This window comes from Bos indicus x Bos taurus, chromosome 26 (assembly GCF_003369695.1).
Source record: "Bos indicus x Bos taurus breed Angus x Brahman F1 hybrid chromosome 26, Bos_hybrid_MaternalHap_v2.0, whole genome shotgun sequence".
NCBI lineage: Eukaryota > Metazoa > Chordata > Mammalia > Artiodactyla > Bovidae > Bos > Bos indicus x Bos taurus.
In genome coordinates, this window is record NC_040101.1 from 34,212,656 (window position 1) to 34,235,774 (window position 23,119).

General features: G+C 43.0%; 1 protein-coding gene across 4 annotated transcripts in view; it reads right to left on the reverse strand.

Annotated features, from left to right (window-relative positions):
- ENTPD1 (ectonucleoside triphosphate diphosphohydrolase 1) overlaps positions 1–23,119 on the reverse strand; it is a 104,546-nt gene that overhangs the window by 29,085 nt on the left and 52,342 nt on the right. For all 4 annotated transcript variants that reach the window (XM_027529156.1, XM_027529159.1, XM_027529157.1 and 1 more), the window contains exons 2-4: positions 18,446–18,573; positions 4,906–5,023; positions 1,664–1,814 (exon numbers count right to left, since the gene is read on the reverse strand). In XM_027529156.1, coding sequence (XP_027384957.1) covers positions 1,664–1,814; positions 4,906–5,023; positions 18,446–18,573 — 397 coding nt within the window. The remainder of the gene's footprint in view (positions 1–1,663; positions 1,815–4,905; positions 5,024–18,445; positions 18,574–23,119) is intronic.

Below are 23,119 nucleotides of genomic sequence, written 5' to 3' on the forward strand. Positions count from 1 at the left end.
GATTGAGGGCAGAAGGAGAAGAGGGTGTCAGAGGATGAGATGACTGGACGGCATCACCAATGCAATGACAATGAATTTGGGCAAGCTCCGGGAGATGGTGAAGGTCAGGGAGGCCTGGCCTGCTACAGTCCATGGGGTCGCAAAGAGTCAGACCCGACTGGGTAACCGAACAACAACCCGCGTCACCAGCTGTGTAGCATCCTTTCGTGGCTTCCCATTATTTCCCAGATTACTCCAAACTCCTTGGCATGGCCCACGAGGCACTCTGAACCTTGCCCTCTCGGAATCCCACTCAGAACCTGGGCTCTACCACTAGCCAGATGTGTGACCTTTGGTGAGTTCTTTAACATCTGTACACCACAGCTTTCTTAATGTAGTTAATAATAGCTAATGGTACCTCTTACTTTGTAGAGTTATGGAGATTAAAACATGGTGCTGAGAACATAGAAAGGGCCCAACAAATACAAGCTTCTACCACTATTATTGTCACTATTGATGTTTGCCCTATGTACCCTGTGTTCCATTTGTGCAGAACCATCTATAGTCCTCTGAACAGGCCCTGGTCTCTCACATATCCCTCCTGGGTACAGTGATTAGAACACAAGATCCAGGTAAAGGAGGGACTTGTGCCTGACATGTAATAGGTGTCCAATAAACATAGGTTATCAGAGAAGGCAATGGCACCCCTCCAGTACTCTTGCCTGGAAAATCCCATGGATGGAGGAGCCTGATAGGCTGCAGCCCATGGGGCCGCTAAGAGTCAGACCCGACTGAGCGACTTCACTTTCACTTTTCACTTTCATGCATTGGAGAAGGAAATGGCAACCCACTCCAGTGTTCTTGCCTGGAGAATCCCAGGGATGGGGGAGCCTGGTGGGCTGCCGTCTCTGGGGTCGCACAGAGTCGGACACGACTGAAGTGACTTAGCAGTAGCAGTAGCAAACATAGGTTATGGAATACATAACATCTACTTGGCCTGTGATGCCCTTCTCCCAACCTCCAACAAGCCCTCAATGATTTGGTTCATGTACTCCTCCTCTGGTGAGTCTTCTTTATCTTCTCCCATCCTTGGCAGGGACAGGTATGTTCCCGTAGCAGCTCTGAGCACTCCTCTAGCAAAGAATTGGTCACCCTGTATCAAAACTCGGATCTTGGGAGATGAATAGTCTACTCCTATGTCCTGGGACAGAGGAGGCTGTCACTACACACTGAATGAATGAGTGAACAAACCAATGAAAAATTAAGCCTATAGGTACTAAGTGGTGACCAGTAATGATGTGCTGTGACAATTCGTGTCTTGGGACATCTGTGATCTCCTCTGGGTCTCCTACTCCCAGATATAGAATGGCTAAATCTGTTACCCCAAATATCAGAGTATACAGGCTCAATCTTTCTTTGTGCCATCACTTCCTTGAATTCCCTGTGGGGAGATCAGCACGAGGGCTTTTTTTTTTTTTACATATGTACACTCCCATTATTATACATACAAAGACTTTGGGAATATTATCTGTTCACTGACATTTTCTTTCTTAGGGGTGGAAGGGGTAGACGTTTAGCATATCTAGAATTGTGTTAAGAAGTGTGGCATTTGCTCATAGTTCAGAGGCTTTAGTGCAACCAAACCCAGCTCCCAGCCGCTCTCAGTCCCTACAGGCTGCTATACCGGAGCAACCGCATGCCGGCCGTGGCTCCCAGGTACACAGGTGTTTCCATGTGCTGGATTGACGGAATCACTTTCTGGGCTCTTTCCATGCATGCCGTCAGATAAACATTGATTTCATTTACTTTTTTAGCAAAGCCTGAGATTCCGGGACCTAGAGAAAGATGTAGAAGCAGATGAAAATCGTTTTTAAAAGTAAAGGACATATCGTCACATTATTAGAGAAAATAGTGATGTTTTCTGAGAAAATGCAAGCACATCACTTCTTTTTTTGATATTCGTTAGGTTTTGGTGGGCTCCCCAGGTGTCTCAGTGGTAAAGCATTCACCTGCCAAGCAGGAGACCAAGCAGGAGACCGAGGTTTGGTCCCTGACCTGGAACGATCCCCTGGAGAAAGAAAAGGCAACTCATTCCCATTCTTGCCTGGGAAATCCCATGGACAGAGGAGCCTGGCAGGCTACAGTCCATGCGGTTGCAAGTCAGATGTGACTTCGCAACTAAACAACAATATTAGGTTTTGGTACTTAAAGGGTAACTCACTGAATCTACCCTTGATAGGATTTCTTGTCACACCTCGAGCTGGTTTTGTTTGCTGTTCAATAATTTTGCCACTGGGTGGTGCAATTTTCACATTCAATGACCTAACCTTCCTAAAAACAGGCTCTCGGATTGCAATGGGGATCTTATAGATAACTACTCTATATATAGCTGCTTTATGACATTTCTTCCACAAAGCTGTAGTTAAAAATACTAATTCCTAGAAGACCAGAAAGGTGAAAGGTAACATTTAGAATAAAAATTAAGAGTCTCATGCTCTACCGACTGAGCTAGCCCGGCACCCAGAGAGATGGTATGGGGAGGGAGGGAGGAGCAGGGTTCAGGATGGGGAACACGTGTACACCCATGGCGGACTTATGTTGATGTATGGCAAAACCAATACAATATTGTAAAGTAATTAGCCTCCAATTAAAATAAATTAATTTATATTTAAAATTTTTCTAAAAAAGAATAAAAATTAAAATATGCACCAGGCACATGGGCTTCTACTGAAAAGATAGGAATGGCTTCGTAATTGTGGCCAGTCCCCTAAAATTTCTGAAGCAAAATTTCTTCCTTTGTTAGAAAAAACAGGAATAGTATTCATGATTCCTCAGCAATTTTCCCATTCTGATATCCTGACTGCCTTGCAAAACTGTTTATCCAGTTTTAGAGCCTTTTAAACTGTTGCTATGGAGAGGATTAGAGCCAAGATTCCTTGAATTTTTTGAAGTTAGCACAACAATTTTGGCTCATTTTAAGCTAAAAATGTACATTTTCAATGCTTTCTAATGAGGATTTGCTTTAATAGTAAGTATCCAGACCTTATCCATGCTGCTGCTATTGTTTAGCTGCTAAGTGGTATCTGACTCTTTTGTGACCCTGTGGACTGTAGCCCACCGGGCTCAACTGTCCATGGGACTCTCCAGGCAAGAATACTGGAGTGGGTTGTCATTTCCTTCTACAGGGGATCGTCCCGACCCAGGGATTGAACCTGGGTTCAATCTCCTGCACTGGCAGAGGGATTCTTTACCACCTAGCCACCTGGGAGGCCTCTATCTCATCCATATCATTCACCGGTATCATTCGCCAAATTTTAAACAGCCTGTCTACTTCACTGTAATAAGAAAAATCAGCTCCAAGTTATCAGCTAACTGTTTTGATTCCAAAAAGTCCGGCCTTCAGTAACTAGTGGCTCTCAACTCAACCTTTCTGTTTAAATATTTGATTAGAGAACTCTCTCCCTCTCTCTCTTTTTGAGAAGGGAAAATTACTCCATTTATTAGACCAAATATGCATGGGATAAATCTCCATAGATAGCTGCTAGGTTAACACAGCAACACTACTTTCAGAAATGGAAGGCAATGAATAAATAGAAGTCAATAAAATGAGGGATTCAGGTTTTAAGAAATGTTTGAAATACTATCTCAGAATTTATGGGACCAAACTGAGGACATCAGGCACTGGATACCATGACTCGCTGTCTTAGAAACACCTCCTATTTACAGCTTTCCTGACAAACTATGAAAAGTCAATTATCTGGGGCGTAGGTAACCCGTCTGACTAAAACTGAACAGTAGGTCCCTGGCTCCAAAGGCCAAGAGAGAAGTCCGAAGATGGCAGTGCCGTGTGGTAACATTCAGTGCGTGCTGGAGTGTTGGATGGGAGGGAGCAGAAGGAGCTATTGTCAACAACTCTGTGTTGTTTTGTGACCTGAAAAGAAAACTGACTAGGAAAAAAACTCAGCAGGCAGTGCAGTGACTCAGAGTAGCAGGAAAACTGGAGTGGTAATTAGGAGGCGAGATTCTTTTCCTAGATCTGTTTCTACTTGCAAGTCACTGGACTTTCAGATTTTTTGTTTCCTTTTCTGTAAAGCAAGATTTCAGTGATCCACAGGGTCTTTTTTGCAGCCCTAAGGGTCTATGATTTGCCTGCCTATACAGAAGCTAAAGGCTTTTCGAAATTTCTTCCAAGCCTCGAATTAGAGGACAAAGATTGAGAGCAGCGGTTCTCTGGACAAGCAGCATCAGCATCAGCTGGGACCTTGTTAGAAATGCAAATTCTCAGACCTTGTCTCAGACCTACTGACCCAGAAACTCTGGGGTGAGAACAGGCATCTGTGGTTCTGATGCAGGCTCAAATTTGAGAACCACTGTCTAACACGTGGGTTTAAAGTTGTGCATGTCTTTGCCCAGCAAAGGAAACCACCAACAAAACAAAAAGACAGCCTACTGAATAGGAGGAGATATTTGCTAATGAGATGACCGATAAGGGTTTAGTTAAATTGGAGATCTCAGTTTGAGTTCCAGTTCCATCACTTACTGGCTCAAATAACCTTAAACAAGTGGCATAACTTCTTGAAACCTCAGTGCCCTCATTGAAAAAAAAAAAAAAACAGGAATACATTCCTTACAGGGAGATTGTGAGGATGAAATAACGCATTTTCAGTACTTGGTGCATAGCACAAAGAAGTGTCCTGTTGACGGGAGCTATTACCCAATTATTCTAAAGTTTATTTTTCAAGGGCTTTATCATTAAGGACTGATTCCAATACTATTTTATAATGATAATAAATTATTTATAAAATAGCAACAATAGCAGCTCCACTACGTTCTCACCTGACTTCCCTTTTCCTCGTGTGTTTCACTTGTCACATGCCTCTTGTTCTCTTGTGCCCACTCTCTCCCAATCCCTTTTTCTTCTCTTACCTTTAAGCTTGCATTCTTCTATCTGAGTCACCACCCCCGTGTCATTCTCCTTCTCTGCCGGCCATCTATAGATGTACAAACTCGTATGAGAGGAGCCCGCATCCAGCACAATCCCAAACTGAGGGCAAAACAAACCAAGAACTTGTCAGCATTACATCATTCTTCTCCACATTCAGCTTGCAACAGAAAGGATACAAAAGACAGGGGCTTTCAGAAACATGAGGAGAAAGTATTTCAACTCATGGTGAGGGTGGGTTGGGTGTTGGGGGAGTGAGTGCCTGGAGTTGTGCTGATCACAGGATCTACCAACACACCAGTCCCTCTAGAACTATGGCTCTCAGTGCTGGCTGCATGTTAGCAACATCCAGGCTTTACCCAACGAGGGGCCTGCAATGGCACCCCACTCCAGTACTCTTGCTTGGAAAATCCCATGGATGGAGAAGCCTGTTAGGCTGCAGTCCATGGGGTCGCTAAGAGTCGGACACGACTGAGCGACTTCACTTTCACTTTTCACTTTCATGCATTGGAAAAGGAAATGGCAACCCACTCCAGTGTTCTTGCCTGGAGAATCCCAGGGACGGGGGAGCCTGGTGGGCTGCCGTCTGTGGGGTCCACAGAGTCGGACACGACTGAAGTGACTTAGCATAGCATGGCAGGTGATCAATATACTGAAGTAGCTGAGAAAATAGAAAGGGAATAGAAAGTAATTAATCCAGCAGTTCCCAAGCCTGGAATCATGTGAGAATCATCTGAAGAGTTTCAAAGGCTACTGCTGCCAGTGTCTGACCCCCAGATTTGTGATTTGATTGGTCTGGTATGTATGAGGTCTGGAAGAGAGATATCGAAAATATTAAGTGTACCTGTTTTTTGATTACAAATATAACTATAAATTGTATTCAATAAATTTAAAAAGATTTGTACTTTGATTTCATGATTTTGGGTCTTAAGCATAGAAGGCATGGAAAGAAGAATAAAGCAAAGGAAGAGGGTGGAGGAGGAAGGGTAAGAAGACAATATGAGAAAGAATGAGGTGGCCAGAACAGAAAGTTGCCACTTTGTATTTTACGAGGATGGGAAATGCACCAGCAAGTGTTGTGAGGAGTATTCTGTGAGAATTATCTGACTTAACCTTCAGTGCTATAAAGTACATACTGTTCTCATCCCCAATATACAGATGAGAAAAGAAAGTACAAAGAGGTTAAGTAATTTCCTCAAGATTCAGAGTGATTAGGTGACACAGCCTGGATTTGGATCAGAGTTAGACCTAACTAAGGCCTTGTGTTTCTAATACAGAGGAACAGAGGAGCAAGGTCTGGGACAATAGTTTTCCAATTGGTGCCCCATTGAAAGGACTTCTAGAGAGGGATGACTATAGCAGAGTGTTCTGATGAATTTTTGCACATACGCAATCCATATAAACCACCACCAAGAGGAAGGTCAGTTCAGTCATTCAGTCGTGTCCGACTTCTTGCGACCCCATGAGCTGCAGCACGCCAGGCCTCCCCATCCATCACCAACTCCCAGAGCCCACCCAAACCCATGTCCATTGAGTCAGTGATGCCATCCAACCGTCTCATCCTCTGTCGTCCCCTTCTCCTCCTGCCTTCAATCTTTCCCAGCATCAGGGTCTTTTCAAATGAGTCAGTTCTTCCCATCAGGTGGCCAAAGTATTGGAGTTTCAGCTTCGGCATCAGTCCTTCCAATGAATATTTAGGACTGATTTCCTTTAGGATGGGCTGGTTGGAGCTCCTTGCAGTCCAAGGGACTCTCAAGAGTCTTCTCCAACACCACAGTTCAAAAGCATCAATTCTTCGGTGCTCAACTTTCTTTATAGTCGGACTCTCACATCCATACATGACCACTGGAAAAACCATAACCTTGACTAGACGGACCTTTGTCAGCAAAGTAATGTCTCTGCTTTTTAATATGCTGTCTAGGTTGGTCATAACTTTCCTTCCAAGGAGCAAGCGTCTTTTAATTTAATGGCTGCGATCACCATCTGCAGTGATTTTGGAACCCCAAAAAATAAAGTTTCTCACTGTTTCCACTGTTTTCCCATCTATGAAGTGATGGGACCAGATGCCATGATCTTAGTTTTCTGAATGTTGAGCTTTAAGCCAACTTTTTCACTCTCCTCTTTCACTTTCATCAAGAGGCCCTTTAGTTCTTCTTCACTTTCTGCCACAAGAGTGGTGTCATCTGCATATCTGAGGTTATTGATATTTCTCTTGGCAATCTTGATCCCAGCTTGTGCTTCTTCCAGCCCAGCGTTTCTTATGATGTACTCTGCGTAGAAGTTAAATAAGTAGGGTGACAATATACAGCCTTGATGTACGCCTTTTCCTATTTGGAACCAGTCTGTTATTCCATGTCCAGTTCTAACTGTTGCTTCCTGACCTGCATATAGGTTTCTCAAGAGGCAGATCAGGTGGTCTGGTATTCCCATCTCTTTCAGAATTTTCCACAGTTTCTTGTGATCCACACAGTCAAAGGCTTTGGCATAGTCAATAAAGCAGAAATAGATGTTTTTCTGGAACTCTCTTGCTTTTTCCATGATCCAGCGGATGTTGGCAATTTGATCTCTGCTTCCTCTGCCTTTTTTTTTTTTTCCTCTGCCTTTTCTAAAACCAGCTTGAACATCAGGAAGTTCACGGTTCACATATTGCTGAAGCCTGGCTTGGAGAATTTTGAACATTACTTTACTAGTGTGTGAAATGAGTGCAATTGTGTGGTAGTTTGAGCATTCTTTGGCATTGCCTTTCTTTGGGATTGGAATGAAAACTGACCTTTTCCAATCCTGTGGCCACTGCTGAGTTTTCCAAATTTGCTGGCATATTGAGTGCAGCACTTTCACAGCATCATCTTTTCGGATTTGAAATAGCTCAACTGGAATTCCATCACCTCCACTAGCTTTGTTTGTAGTGATGCTTTCTAAGGCCCACTTGACTTCACATTCCAGGATGTCTGGCTCCAGGTGAGTGATCACACCATCGTGATTATCTGGGTGGTGAAGATCTTTTTTGTACAGTTCTTCTGTGTATTCTTGCCACCTCTTCTTAATATCTTCTGCTTCTGTTAGGTCCATACCATTTCTGTCCTTTATCGAGCCCGTCTTTGCATGAAATGTTCCCTTGGTATCTCTAATTTTCTTGAAGAGATCTCTAGTCTTTCCCATTCTGTTGTTTTCCTCTATTTCTTTGCATTGATTGCTGAGGAAGGCGTTCTTATCTCTCCTTGCTATTCTTTGGAACTCTGCATTCAAATGCGTATATCTTTCCTTTTCTCCTTTGCTTTTCACTTCTCTTCTTTCCACAGCTATTTGTAAGGCCTCCTCAGACAGCCATTTTGCTTTTTTGCATTTCTTTTTCTTGAGGATGGTCTTGATCCCTGTCTCCTGTACAATGTCACAAACCTCTGTGCATAGTTCTTCAGGCACTCTGTCTATCAGATGTAGTCCCTTAAATCTATTTCTCACTTCCTCTGTATAAACATAAGGGATTTGATTTAGGTACGCAACATTTTCTAGCCCCCAGGTTGTTTTCAGTGGCCGTCTCAGCCAGCTTCCCCCACAGGAAGCCAGTCTTGACTTCCGTCACTTGGAGGAGTTCTGCCTGTTCTTGAACTGCAGTAAATGGGCTCACACAGTATGTGTCCCTGATGTCTAACTTCTTTAATTCTGCATGTCTCTAAGATGCGTTCAGGTTGTGAGGATCCATAGTTTGTCCCTTGCCGTTTCTGTGGAGTGCTTCATTATATGCATGCACTGTATGTTTATCCATTCCATTGTTGGGCATTGGAGTGGTTTCCAAATGTGAAAAACATTTTGTGGGCTTAAGCATCCGTTTATTTCAGGTATTTACCCAGGAGTAGATTGCCCAATGGGCTTCCCACACGGCACTAGTGGTAAAGAACCCACCTGACGATGCAGGAGATATGAGATGTGGATTCAATGCCTGGGTTGGGAAGATCCCCTGGAGGAGGGCATGGCAACCCACTCCAGTATTCTTGCCTGGAGAATATCATGGACAGGGTAGGCTGGTGGGCTACAGTCCATGGGGTAACAAAAAGTTGGACAAGACTGAAGCAACTTAGCACACAAGCAGACTGCCCAATGCCCATTTTGAGCAATTAATACTCATCTTTAGTGACACCCCTGGGTTTAATCAGGAAAATAAATGACATGGTTATCAGTGTCTGCCACAGGCTTGTGAAGAGAGTATGGTGGCTCGGGTGACTTTTATTTGTCACCGCTATCCTAGAAAGAAACAAGAAGCAAAATAAATGGAAGGGAAAGGAAAGGAAAAGGATGAGAAACCACGGAGGCGCTTCTCAAGTGTGAGCCAGCCACTCACTTGAGTCACACTTTGCTGCCCATCTGAGCTGCGGACCTCACAGTGTGGTCTGCCCCTTGATACTGCTTAAGTCAGCAGTTGTTTTACATCTATCGCCTCATATTGTCTTATCACCTGGGAAGAACCTAAGAGCCTCCAGGGAGAAAAGAAGAATTAGAATTAACTGACCTCCCTGAACCACTGATGCTGCTGCTAAGTCGCTTCAGTCATGTCTGACTCTGTGCAACCCCATAGACAGCAGCCCACCAGGCTCCCCCGTCCCTGGGATTCTCCAGGCAAGAACACTGGAGTGGGTTGCCATTTCCTTCTCCAGTGCATGAAAGTGAAAAGTGAAAGTGAAGTCGCTCAGTCGTGCCTGACTCTTCATGACCCCACGGACCGCAGCCTACCAGGCTCCTCCGTCCATGGGGTTTTCCAGGCAAGAGTAGCTGAACCACTGCAGAGAGCTAAATGTCAAGCTTATTGAGGTGTTGAGTTTTCTTCCATTTCGCCACCAGGGAGTGCCGCTGTCCTGCTGTGTGAGCCTCCCTGACCTTGCATAACCTCCACAGTGTTCTCTGCCCCCTTTGGCACAGTGGGACTTCCCTTTGGTGACCAGCATTACACCCTTATAAAGAAAAGGGTCTGCATGCTGGTTTTGGGCACGGTGAAGAAAGAAACGGCATAGACTCCTCTGCAACTAAGCCTCTGCAGTGAGATCAAACAAAGAATCGCCTGAGGTGGTGACCTCTGTGCACAGAGAGGAATCTAACTGAGGTCTGGGGCCTTTGAACCCATGGGAAACCTCCCAGCGTGGAGAAAGAGCCTCAGGGCTTACACGGCAGAAAACCCTGCTTTTGCCTAGCAGGGTCCCTGAATTCTCCCTGCCAGAAAATGTTCTAACCACAGAAGAACATGATAAAGGCTAGCTAGGCAGCAGCTCAAGCAGCCTTATTCTGGAAGCTGGATGTTCTATTCTGTCTACTCTGTTGACATGAAAGCTACTCTTCCAGTAGAACAGAGGGACCGGGCTTGATCCTATCGGCCTGTTTCACCAAGGCCTTGCACAGTGAGGTGGTTGAGAAACGACAACTTTCACCACATTTCATTTGACAAGTGCTTGAGAAGGGCGGGTAGAGCGACTTTAACACAGGAATTGACATACACATTTCACCTTATATATATAGCAGCTAAACTGTTGAATTGTACTAAATGTTTTTTGTCTTCCAAAATGTATTGCACCAAAAAAAAAAAAAAAAAAAAAAATTGGCATCGCTTGCTGTCTTATGGATAGGTAAATCTTGATTGTCTGGAAATTCTTAAGTTTGAACATATGGGGCGTTTGCCTTTCATTGTTGCAACACTAAAAGCATGTTCATTTGCCGTTCATCGCTGGCTCATTATAGAGTTAGCAGTCCATTTCACCTAACTGAAATGAATTTCACAGTTCATTCCAGAGCAGTTTGACTTGAATGGGTACTTACATAGTTGTACCTCACCTGACCAATCTAGAACCCCAGAAGCCACTAGCTTTTATCCTCTTTCCTCACACCAGCATTTTCCAAAGCACTAAGCCTGCAAGGACCTGGGCGAAGAAAGCTTCCCAGAAGTTTGGGGAATGCTTGCTCCCCATCCTGGGCTCACGAACCCACTATGTAGTGACTGCTTCAGAGAAGTCTGACAGTGGAGAAACCCGCTTAACCTCGTTTAAGCTGGCATCCCCCAGACTCAGTGACAACAGAATTACGTTTTAAATACAATCTCCACCCTATAGAAATGCTTTGTGAAGTGCTTGCCATGTTATCACTCTACCCAGTGTTTCTCTGTAGCTCATATTTAAGACATTTCTAAAAGCCCGTATGTCCTTCACATCAAAGAAAAATCAAAGATTTGAGTAGTGAGCTAGAGATCTGACGTCCTCTTAATATTATTTTCAATATTACTTCATTTTTAAAAAGTACTACAAGTTTATTAAACAGCATCTAGAAAATTAAGAGAAAAGGAAAAAAGACATTTACGATTTCACCAACTAGACATCACTGTTCCTTTATTCCCTTCTGATCTTTTTCAATTCATGGTAATTTTTATATAGTTGTGATCAGACTGTGTAAATCCTGATCTTAAGCTAGTTTTTGGTCATGTACATGATTTTATCAATCATAATTGGTCTTGATGAGCTATGTTGAGTGAATAGAAGCAGTGGTCTAGAAAGAGGGTGTTGGTTCATGAGACATGAATGTTGGAGCCTTGGTGAAGATTCGGAGATGGGGTAGCAGCCAAGCCTGAGCTCAGGGAGACTAGAGGCCATGTGGAGGTGGGGAAGATCCTGTCTTAGGATGGAAATGATTCTACCTCTGCAAATGTCATAAGCCCAGCTTCTGAGTAAGTCTCCTTCAATGTGAAAAGAAAAGAGAAAATTGGAACATCAGATGACACGCTTCTACCCTTGACTTGGCAGAACCGGGATGTTGAACCCTCTCCTTGCTCAGAAAACAACTGCCCTCATGCTATTCTAGTCTCAGTTCCCCACTGGCCATGAGATTTCTGTTCCAGAGCCTTGGCCCCGAGAGCCCTTCACTTGAGACCCAGCCTTGTTTGACCTTCTCAGATTCGAATCTACCCTCTTAATTCATGCCTCGGAGTGCCTGTGTTTTTCCTCTAAAGACAGTACTTATAACAATGTGTAATTACATATTTATGTGACTAGTTGATTAATATGTCTTCCCGGTTAGATTCTAAGCCATGTTAGGGCAAGTCTGTGTTGCTTACTACGGTATATCCAGTACCTACCACGGTAGATCCTATTCCTAGTACAAAGAAGGAATTCAACAGACAATCGCTGAGTCACATGGACGAATGAGGGGAGTTAGAACTATATGGTTCCTAAACTCCTTCCAGTCCTAAAAGACATGAATATGCACAGTCTAATATAAAGTAATACCATGGGGCTGAGTTCCAACCCTCCCCCAAACAAAAACCCCAGAAGTCAGGTAACATGTGAATTCACTTTTTTTGGTTTCTTCACACATATTGGTCCTTCAGAATCTTTCTTAAAAGCCCTGTAGTTTTAACGGTAACTTCAGCAACCTCATCGCTCTGTTTCTGTGAGCCCTTTAGAATAAACAGAGCTTGTCCTTTTGAATGACTCTAGTTCTCTATAAACAAATCAGGTCTGCATTAGCTACAGTGATGCTGGAAGCACCTGGAAACAATTAGGGACCATTTTCTTCTTTTCTTTTTTCTTTAGCTGGAGTTACTAGACCTTTAATACAAACTGCAGTTTTGTTGTCTATTATTTTTATTTTTTTAATTGTGGTAAAATACACAGAACCTACAATTGACCATGTTAACTATTTTTAAGTGTAAAGTGTGGCATTAAGTACATTCACCACCTCTCATCTCCAGGTGTTGCTGCTTTGTTTTTGTTGTTTTGTTTTTAAATCCAGTGGAGTGAAAATACTATAGTTATTTTCCAAGAGTATTTGAGGTTGAAAATTGATGCACATTCTTCCAAATTCTCCATTAAAAAAAGATAAAATTGCAAGCGCTGTCCTAAAAATAGCACCTTAGTTCCCAGTGACAAAAGCAGATGCCCCGCACAGGTTTGCAGCAGTTGGAAACCTTGGGAGCACCAGCCCAATGACCACAACACACCAAGAGCTGAGGGTCTTTCCTTAAACTCATCCCCAAAGCAGTGTGGACAGCTGGCCTCCACTGAGAGCTTCTGATGCACTGGGCACTCTGATAAGTGAGTTGGCAGTCCCATTCCATTTAATCCTTACAGCCATCTTCCAAGTAGCTATTATCACCATGTTACATATAAGGAAACTGATGTGTGGGGAGAATTTGCTTGCCAGAAGTCTCAAAGCTAGCAAATGGCAGATCTGGGGTTGAAATCAAAGCTGTCTGGCCCTTGAGCTAGCATTCCAGGGAAGTGGCAGGTTTTAATGAAGGCATGTGGTTTTGGACAGGGTCAGTTTGGTGCCTTAGAGAGAAACCTGTGGGGTTCTGTGTGTGCCAGAATGTGCAATGCTTGTGCTGTAGCAATATCCTGACAGGTTGCTAACTGCCAGTGTTCGGTGACAAGCTAGCGATTTAGGAAGTGGTGAGCCAAACACACCTCAAAGCTACCTCCCCACCAGGTCCACAGGACAAAAACACTTTCCCAGGGGACATTTAGGTACAGCTAATGATTCTTCAGTATATTAAGGTCCAAGTTTGTTTGTTTTAATGTGGTCACTGCAAATTTACCCAGCAGCAATTCCCAGACTTTAATGTCATGAGAACAGCCCAGGATGCCTGTTACGTGTGTGGATTCCTGGGCCCTACACACTGGAGGTCTGGGAATGAGAATGGGGAGCCAGGACCCAGAAGGCATCCTGAGGCAGAGGCCTGCCTCCCACGCTGACAAATTCTGCTGTCCTTCTTCACATCCTCTTCACATCCAAGCAGGGAGCCCACTCTACTCACTGAGTCAGCAAACTGCTGTGAGGCCACCCCAGTCAGATGCTGTGCTGGCAGTAATTTAACATTTATTCTGTTGACAGTTTGGTTAATGATTGTCTCTTCCACTAGACTATACCTTCATGAGGATCAGGACCTGGCCAGTCTTGCTCACTGCTGTATTCCTAGGGCCTAAAGCAGAGTAGATGGTCAATGACTATTTATGAAATGAATGAATGGAGTGAAAGGTTAAAAAAATATCGATATATACAATGATGAATGAAACCCAGTCCTTGCCTCAGAATGCTTACAACCTGGGTGGCTGGGCAAGTAAGGCCATCAGTACAAAAGAGAGTTCTTGTGTTTTGTGAGATATGGTCAGGCATGAGGCAACCACTTTCCAACCAGGCTGAACCCAAAGTGGATCAGGCAGGAAGATGACAAGACTGGATCTTTGGAACTGGAGGGCTAACCTGAACTGGGCTAGAAGAGGGTGAGTCAGATGGAAAGAGGCAGGGAAAAAGGTAAGTGGTGATTTGTCACCAGGCAGACAGGCTGCAAAGATGATAATGACAACACATAAGTTACCAACAACAAGGGTGTGTGGTGGGCCAGCATCCTGTTCTGCACTCCACACTGAGTTTACTTTATCCCACTCAATTCCTGTAGTAATCTACAAGATATCAGTGATCAGCTCTGTCTTACAAATGGAGAAACTGAGGCTCAGAGAAGTTATGTCCTATCTCTATAAGAGCAGAGCTGAGGTTTAAACCTAGGTGGTGTGAATCCATGGCCCCTGCTGAGTTGCACTCCAAGCAGACAGAATCAATGATCCCCACAATCAGACAGGGATGAAGAGTCAGGAAATGTGTAGAGACAGCCAAAAGCCTTCCCGTTCAGAAGCATATGGCCACCACCCTCTTTAAACAGAAGCATGGAGAGATTGTTCTCAACATGACATCCAAGGTGTTCCATCTTTAGCTTAAAAGGTCCTCTAAGGAATCTAATGATAGATAATTATAAATAAATAAATTGGGAAAGGAGTATGTCAAGGCTACTTGTCACCCTGATTATTTAACTTATATGCAGAGTACATCATGCTTGGATGAAGTACAAGCTGGAATCAAGATTGCCAGGAGAAATATCAATAACCTCAGATATGCAGATGACACCATCCTTATGGCAGAAAGCAAAGAAGAATCAAAGAACCTCTTGATGAAAATGAAAGAGGAGAGTGAAAAAGTTGGCTTAAAACTCAACATTCGAAAAACTAAGATCATGGTATCCAATCCTATTACTTCATGGCAAATAGATGGGGAAACAGTGGAAACAGTGATAGACTTTATTTTGGGGGACTCCAAAATAACTGCAGATGGTGACTGCAGCCATGAAATTAAAAGACATTTACTCCTTGGAAGAAAAGCTATGACCAACCTAGACAGCATATTAAAAAGCAGAGACATTACTTTGCTAACAAAGGTCCGTCTAGTCAAAGCTATGGTTTTTCCAGTAGTCATGTATGGATGTGAGGGTTGAACTATAAAAAAAAGCTGAGTGCTGAAGAATTGATGCTTTTGAACTGTGGTGTTGAAGAAGACTCTTGAGAGTCCCTTGGACAGCAAGGAGCTCTAACCAGTCCATCCTAAAGGAAATCAGTCCCGAATATCCATTGGAAGGACTGATGCTGAAGCTGAAACTCCAATACTTTGGCCACCTGATGCAAAGGACTGACTCACTAGAAAAGACCCTGATGCTGGGAAAGAATGAAGGCAGGAGGAAAAGGGGATGATAGAGGATGAGATGGTTGGATGGCATCACTGACTTGATGGATATGAGTTTTAGTAAGCTCCAGGAGTTGGTGATGGATAGGGAAGCCTGGCGTGCTGCAGTCCAATGGGGTTGCGAAGAGTCGGACACGACTGAGAGACTGAATTGAACTGAAAGGAATCTAATCACTAAGATCTGGTGGACCTCAGTGTCTCTCACAGTATCTCCTTAATAACTTAATTCCATGGCAATGCCTTAGTTCCAGCCTAATCTGCCTTGTGTACACAATGTCAGAATATCCTACCTGGTCTCTCCTCTTCTAATCTGCTCTCCAGCCATTAAGAATGTCAGAAACACAATCTGTGCCCCACCTCCCTGTTTGCTTCCCAGGTAGCTCAATGGTAAAGAATCTGTCCGCCAACACAGGAGAGACAAGAGATGCAGGTTCTATCCCTGGCTTGGGAAGATTTCCTAGAGGAGGGCATGGCAACCCACTGTAATATTCTTCCTGGAGAATTCCATGGACAGAGGAGTCTGCAAGGCTACAGTCCATGGGTTGCAAAGAGTCAGACATGACTGAGCATGCATGCACACACCCTGTTTGAAATCTAAGCAGTGGTTGACAAGCATGACTGCTCATTAAAATCACCTGGGAAGGTTCTAAAACATACCAATGCCTGGGCTTCACCCCCAAAAATTCTAATTGACCCAGGGTAGAGTCCAGAAATGAGTATTTTTAAAAAGCTCCCCAGGAGCTTTTAATACGGAGCCAATCTTGAGCACTGCTACAGCTGAATGAGATATCCATCACTGAGCTAGGCATACTCAGATTGCAGTCTCCCCTCCCACCATTCCTTCCTGCCCTGTGTTCAATATTCTAGCCATGATGAACTGTTGGTGATTCTCCAGGATGATCTGTTTATTTTTAGCTGCCCCTCTGCTACAAATGGTATGGTCTTTGTCCAGAAAATGTCCTAGCTCACCTCCTGTCAAACTCCTTAGTGTTCTTCATTACTTGGCTCCAAGGCCACCTCCTCCATGAAGTCTTCACATGGCCAGGCACAACTGGTGCCTCCTTCCTCTGGGCAGCTGTAGCACTACACCTACCTCCGTATTCACATGTCTCTATTGTTCTGAAACTGTGTACAAACGACTCTCTCTCCTACAAAAGGGTATCAGAACAGTGATGCTTCAGATAACTTTGGTGGCCACTTCATGTTTTTTGACCAGCATTTTTCTAGCTCAACCTGCATCTTATCTTTCTATTTCTTCACAGGGTCTTCTCTCCTACCACCTGGTAGTCCCACACAGCCCCTCTGACATATGCACCAACCTGGAAGTGCCAAGGAGCTAACCTCTGGGGCAACCCTTGACCAACAGGGATGAGAACCCAGGGATAAATCCCTAGAGCAGTAATTCAGAAGTGCTTTCTCCACAGCTCTTCCGAGGGTCCTAGTGGGATCAGGCCAATCATACTACTATAAAGATTCACTTTAGATGCAAAGACCTTGTTCCATTTTTCCAGGCCAACACAGTAACACAGAATCACAACAGTTTTGAAGACAACCATCATGAACAACAAAAAGTCATCATGACCACAAGTATTCACTGAGAACAGAGTCTAAGTCTGTCATGGGTTTGCCTCCTAAGCCATCTCCCTCACCAATGATGCAATAATGAACATATAAAAAGGTCAAATCAAGAAGGCAATCACATACTTTCAGAGCTGGTAAACAAATAGCAAAACCAAAATGTCATGAGGCTTCAATTGTGAGTGAAGTTTAGCCAAGAGAGCCAGCATCGCTGGATACTTAAAGTCAAGAGACCATTGACAGTGAGATAGTATCAGCCTTCAGTGCTGACAAGGGGACTACTGTGCACAGCCCTGCTGGGTTGAACGTGTGTGGCGAACAGAGGCCAATGTAACATGCAGGCCTCTGCTATAGAGCAAATTATTTGAGTAAGTGACTCAAAGTTTAGTATATTCAAATGCAAAAATATATATACTTTTGCATATGCATTTCAGGGCTTCCATGGATATGTCACTGCCCACACATATGTTTGTGTTTATTAGCACACTGGTCTCTGGGCCCTTGAAGATTTATTAACTATAATTCAAATGAAAGTTTAAAATCAATGTATTTACAATAAAAACTTAAACTTACTGTATGCTTTTAAATTAATGGCTTAAATAATGAACATATTACAAGGTATTAGTGAGATATTCATGTCTTTGAAATTGAACTTTGATGAATTTGAAAGGAAGCAGAAATAAATCACAGCAGAGTTAATGACCTTAATTATTTTTAATGATACACACACACACACACACACAAGCTCTTCAAATGTAGAGATTTTACAAGAAATCTATACAGCCATGAATTCATTTCAAATTACTATATTCAATACATGTATGTGGTCTCCAGGGGCTTTTTAAAAATTGACCTTTAAATTGATTTCTTTTTAATATTTTAGAGATGAGGAACAAGTCTTCTCCAGACTCTTTGACTTCCAAAGTGCTTTATACAGAGCTGTCTAGTAAAGTTTATTATTTTGGTGATAGTGATAATAATGGAGTAAGAACAAAGAATGCAGTGTTCAGTAAACAAAGAGTTCATTGTTTCCACAAGGAAACAAAGAGTAGGAAGTAGAGATAGTACTAGAGTTATGGAAACCAACACAATATATCACAGATCTGGATGTGGTGAATAAAGTGTTTGTCTCTGTTAGAATACTGATTTAATCAGTTTGCTGAACAATCGTAAAGACAATTGTCTTTCCATCACTAATTGATCCAAGGCATTCTCTCCTCCAGAATAAGCATCCGCTACCATTTTACTCACCTAGTTCAATGGAGACTGACTTGCTCCTGGGCTTCCAGAACCTCAACTCCTACTGCTTTGATTTACCATAACTTCCCTTTCCCTCTGCCCCATCCAAGGACCCTAAAACACATGTATACACACATACACACACACATACTCAGGGGTTTGAGTTACCTTAACATTTTCTGGCAGTGCTTTGTTCTGGGTCAGCCCCAGAGCGAGCAACGCTATCACAGCGATGATGCAGGAGAAACCAAGTATGCTCAGTATGTTTTTAGAGCAAAATACCTTCAGTTCAGATTCTAAAATCAAAAGAAGAAGAGAAAACATCAATAAAAAATGAACAGACATTGATTTTCCTCCCCTTTCTGTACGGCCTTGTGCTGGCTTTCTGGAGACAGCAAAGACAGATAACAGGTGATCTTTATCCAAGAGGCACTTGCAAAGTAATTGGGTAAAAGTTAAAAAACATAAGTATGTTTCTGTACTGTGATGAGGGCCAAAACTGAGTTAGTGGCTGTGGTAAGGAGAATGGGCAGACTTAGGTCAATGATGAGATACAAGATAAGAAGGAAAAATCCCAAACTGGCAGCTTGTTTACTAGGTCATATAGATCTATCTATATGGACTTCCCTGGTTGGGGTAAAGCGTCTGTCTACAATGCGTCTGTCTACAATGCAGGAGACCCGGGTTCTATTCCTGGGTTGGGAAGATACCCTGGAGAAGGAAATGGCAATCCACTCCAGGACTATTGCCTGGAAAATCCCATGGACAGAGGAGCCTAATAGGCTATAGTCCATGGGCTCGCAAAGAGTCGGACACGACTGAGCGACTTCATTCACTTCACTACTTCACATAGATCTATCAAGGTTAAAGAAACAAAGAAAGCAAAGATGGCCTTCCTCATTTTTAAAATCTACCAAAATATGAGTACAATATTAAAAAGTATTCAGAATGTATCACCAAACAAACATCAAAGTCCCTTTGCTTCATGACATTTCCTGGCTTGACCTTCAACTTCAACCACCCTTACATGTTAAATAACTGCAGGTAATAACATAGGGGCTGTGGAGTTTTAAACATTTCATCATTTGTACTATTTTATCTATCCTGTAGATACTTTCATCATCACAGGATGTAAAAAAGTTCCAGAAGGAGAATTCTATAAAAGGCAAATTTACTTTGATCAGGATAAACAGAGGCTGCGGCAGTGGTGAATAGGAAATGGGATGGTTACCCCATTCCCTCCACTCTCATCCTTCCACTCTAGCTTCCCAAACTATTCCCAAACCTTTTCCTAAGCCTCTGGGGAAGAAGGACAGGGTCGCGTAAAAAAAAAAAAAAAAAAGCATGTGGAAATGAGATGGGCTCTCCAAAATAGTTTGCACTTCTCTAAGAGAGAAGGCAAGGGATTGAAGCAACTGAAAGAGGAACTTGAGTCCCCTCCTCCTCTTTCTCTCTTGCTCAGCAGTGGCAGCTATGCCAACACAGGAGCTCCTCCTTGAGCTCTTGAGCACAAGCTTGGACTTAATCCAAAGGGTGGTAATTGCTTGGGTCTCCAGTCTGCATCTACCTCTAGAACCTTGAATCAGTCTGTTTCCATCAAGCCAAACAGTACAAAACTTAGGGGGGAAAGTTTTAGCAACACCATTATCTATTTCTTCCAAACAAAGGAACAATGAATGAAATACACAATAAATGAAATGTCCCCCTCCTCCCTTCCCAAAGGAATCTCAGTTTTGTTCAGATGCCTGCCGCTCCCCCAAGCAGCCCATATACCTCCTGGGAAGGGGCTGACTGTTCTGCATAATCTCCTTCCCTCTTCAGTAACTGGTTCAACAGTGGGCATATACCACCAAAACAGCCTGTGAGACCCTGAAGGAAGACTGCTGGAGCAAGTTTAGGAAAAGAAAGGAAGCATTCTCTCTTCTTCGTCAGACATGGTCCAGCCAATGATGGTAGAGCAGAGAGATGGAAAGAATTTGAGTTCTTGAAGCATTTTGAGCTGCTGAAACAACTTATCCTGATCTGATCCTCTCATGAGACTCAAGCTTTGATCCAATTAGAGTGATGATTTAAATACCTTGAAGCTAAAACATCCTGATACAACTGTGACAGGAATGTCCTTTTTGCTGCCAGGGCTGCGGAATCTGGAAAAGAGCCCCTTAGCTAATTTTACCTATCTTGGTTCCCAAAGTGGTGATATTGACAAACACAGCTTATAAGCAGCATGTGTTTTAGATGAAAACTTAGAAATCTAATCTAAAAATTGCACACTGCAATAATAATTCTACTATAACAGAATTGTGAATACTCCCTCAAACTGTTCAAAAGGTCTACCTATTCTTTTGTTTCTGTAAATATGACAGTTTTGATTATTTCATTTTCCTTTCATCAATTTGGGTGCTAATCCAATGAAAATGACCAAAAAGGTCCCTGCTCATTGGAATGGCATCTAGTTGGGAAGATGAGTGAGTGAAGTTGCTCAGTCGTGTCGAACTCTTTGTGACCCCATAAACTGTAGCCTACCAGGCTCCTCCATCCATGGGATTTTCCAGGCAAGAGTACTGGAGTGGGGTGCCATTGCCTTCTCCAGAGGATCTTCCCGACCCAGGGATTGAACCCGGATCTCCCGCATTGTAGGCAGACGCTTTACCATCTGAGCCACCAGGGAAGCCCAGATAAGTCAGAAAAGAAGTCTGCAGATAAGGACTTGAGGTCATGAAAAGTATGGAGGAGAAATTCAAACCAATAAATGTTATAGAGTGACTTGCAGCAGAGTTGGGGTAGGGAGATGAGACTAAGGGTCAGGAAAGACTCTCTGAGAAGATGACATTTAAGCTTAGACCTTAAAGGAGAGAAAACACCAGTTATGAGAAGGAGAAATAACATTTCAAGAAGAGGAAGCACAAGCTGAAAAAGCCCTGAGATGGAAAATAGCTTGAAGTGACTCTGTTTCTTCCTTTTTAAAATGAGAATATTTACTATCATTATTATCACTGAACAGTTGAAAGTGTACTTTTCCAGGGAACCCTCCTACACTGTGGGTGGAAATATGACTTGGTGCAGTGACTATGGAGAACAGTATGGAGGTTCTGCAGAAAAATAAAAATAGAATTACACGGGAGCAAGACCATCCCCAAGAAAAAGAAATGCAAGAAAGCAAAATGGCTGTCTGAGGAGGCCTTACAAATAGCTGTGGAAAGAAGAGAAGACAAAACAAAGGAGAAAAGGAAAGATATACCCATTTGAATGCAGAGTTCCAAAAAATAGGAAGGAGAGAAAAGAAAGCCTTCCTCAATGATCAGTGCAAAGAAATAGAGGAAAACAATAGAATGGGAAAGACTAGAGATCTCTTCAAGAAAATTAGAGATACCAAGGGAACATTTCAGGCAAAGATGGGCTCAATAAAGGACAGAAATGGTATGGACCAAAAAGAAGCAGAAGGTATTAAGAAGAAGTGGCAAGAATACATAGAAGTGTACAAAAAAGGTCTTCACAACCCAGATAATCACGATGGTGTGATCACTCACCTAGAGCCAGACATCCTGGAATGTGAAGTCAAGTGGGCCTTAGGAAGCATCACTACAAACAAAGCTAGTGGAGGTGATGGAATTCCAGTTGAGCTATTTCAAATCCGAAAAGATGATGCTGTGAAAGTGCTAAACTCAATATGTCAGCAAATTTGGAAAACTCAGCAGTGGCCACAGGACTGGAAAAGGTCAGTTTGCATTCCAATCCCAAAGAAAGGCAATGCCAAAGAATGTTCAAACTACTGCACAACTGCACTCATCTCACACGCTAGTAAAGTAATGCTCAAAATTCTCCAAGCCAGGCTTCAGCAATATGTGAACCGTGAACTTCCAGATGTTCAAGCTGGTTTTAGAAAAGGCAGAGGAACCAGAGATCAAATTGCCAACATCTGCTGGATTATCAAAAAAGCAAGAGAGTTCCAGAAAAATATCTACTTCTGCTTTATTGACTATGCCAAAGCCTTTGACTGTGTGGATCACAAGAAACTGTGGAAAATTCTGAAAGAGATGGGAATACCAGACCACCTGACCTGCCTCCTAAGAAGTCTGTATGCAGGTCAGGAAGCAACAGTTAGAACTGGACATGGAACAACAGACTGGTTCCAAATAAGAAAAGAAACACATCAAGTCTGTATGTTGTCACCCTGCTTATTTAACTCATATGCAGAGTACATTATGAGAAACGCTGGGCTGGAGGAAGCACAAGCTGGAATCAAGACTGCTGGGAGAAATATCAATAACCTCAGATATGCAGATGACACCACCCTTATGGCAGAAAGTGAAGAAGAACTAAAGGGCCTCTTGATGAAAGTGAAAGAGGAGAGTGAAAAAGTTGGCTCAAAGCTCAACATTCAGAAAACTAAGCTCATGGCATCTGGCTCCATCACTTCATGGCAAATAGATGGGGAAACAGTGGAAACAGTGGCTGACTTTATTTTTCTGGGCTCCAAAATCACTGCAGATGGTGACTGCAGCCATGAAATTAAAAGACACTTACTCCTTGGAAGGAAAGTTATGACCAACCTAGACAGCATATTAAAAAGCAGAGACATTACTTTGCCAACAAAGGTCTATCTAGTCAAAGCTATGTTTTTTCCAGTAGTCATATATGGATGTAAGAGTTGGACTATATAGAAAGCTGAGCACTGAAGAACTGATGCTTTTGAACTGTGGTGTTGGAGAAGACTCTTTTGAGAGTCCCTTGAACTGCAAGGAGATCCAACCAGTCCATCCTAAAGGAAATCAGTCCTGAATATTCTTTGGAAGGACTGATGTTGAAGCTGAAACGCCAATATTCTGGCCACTTGATGCGAAG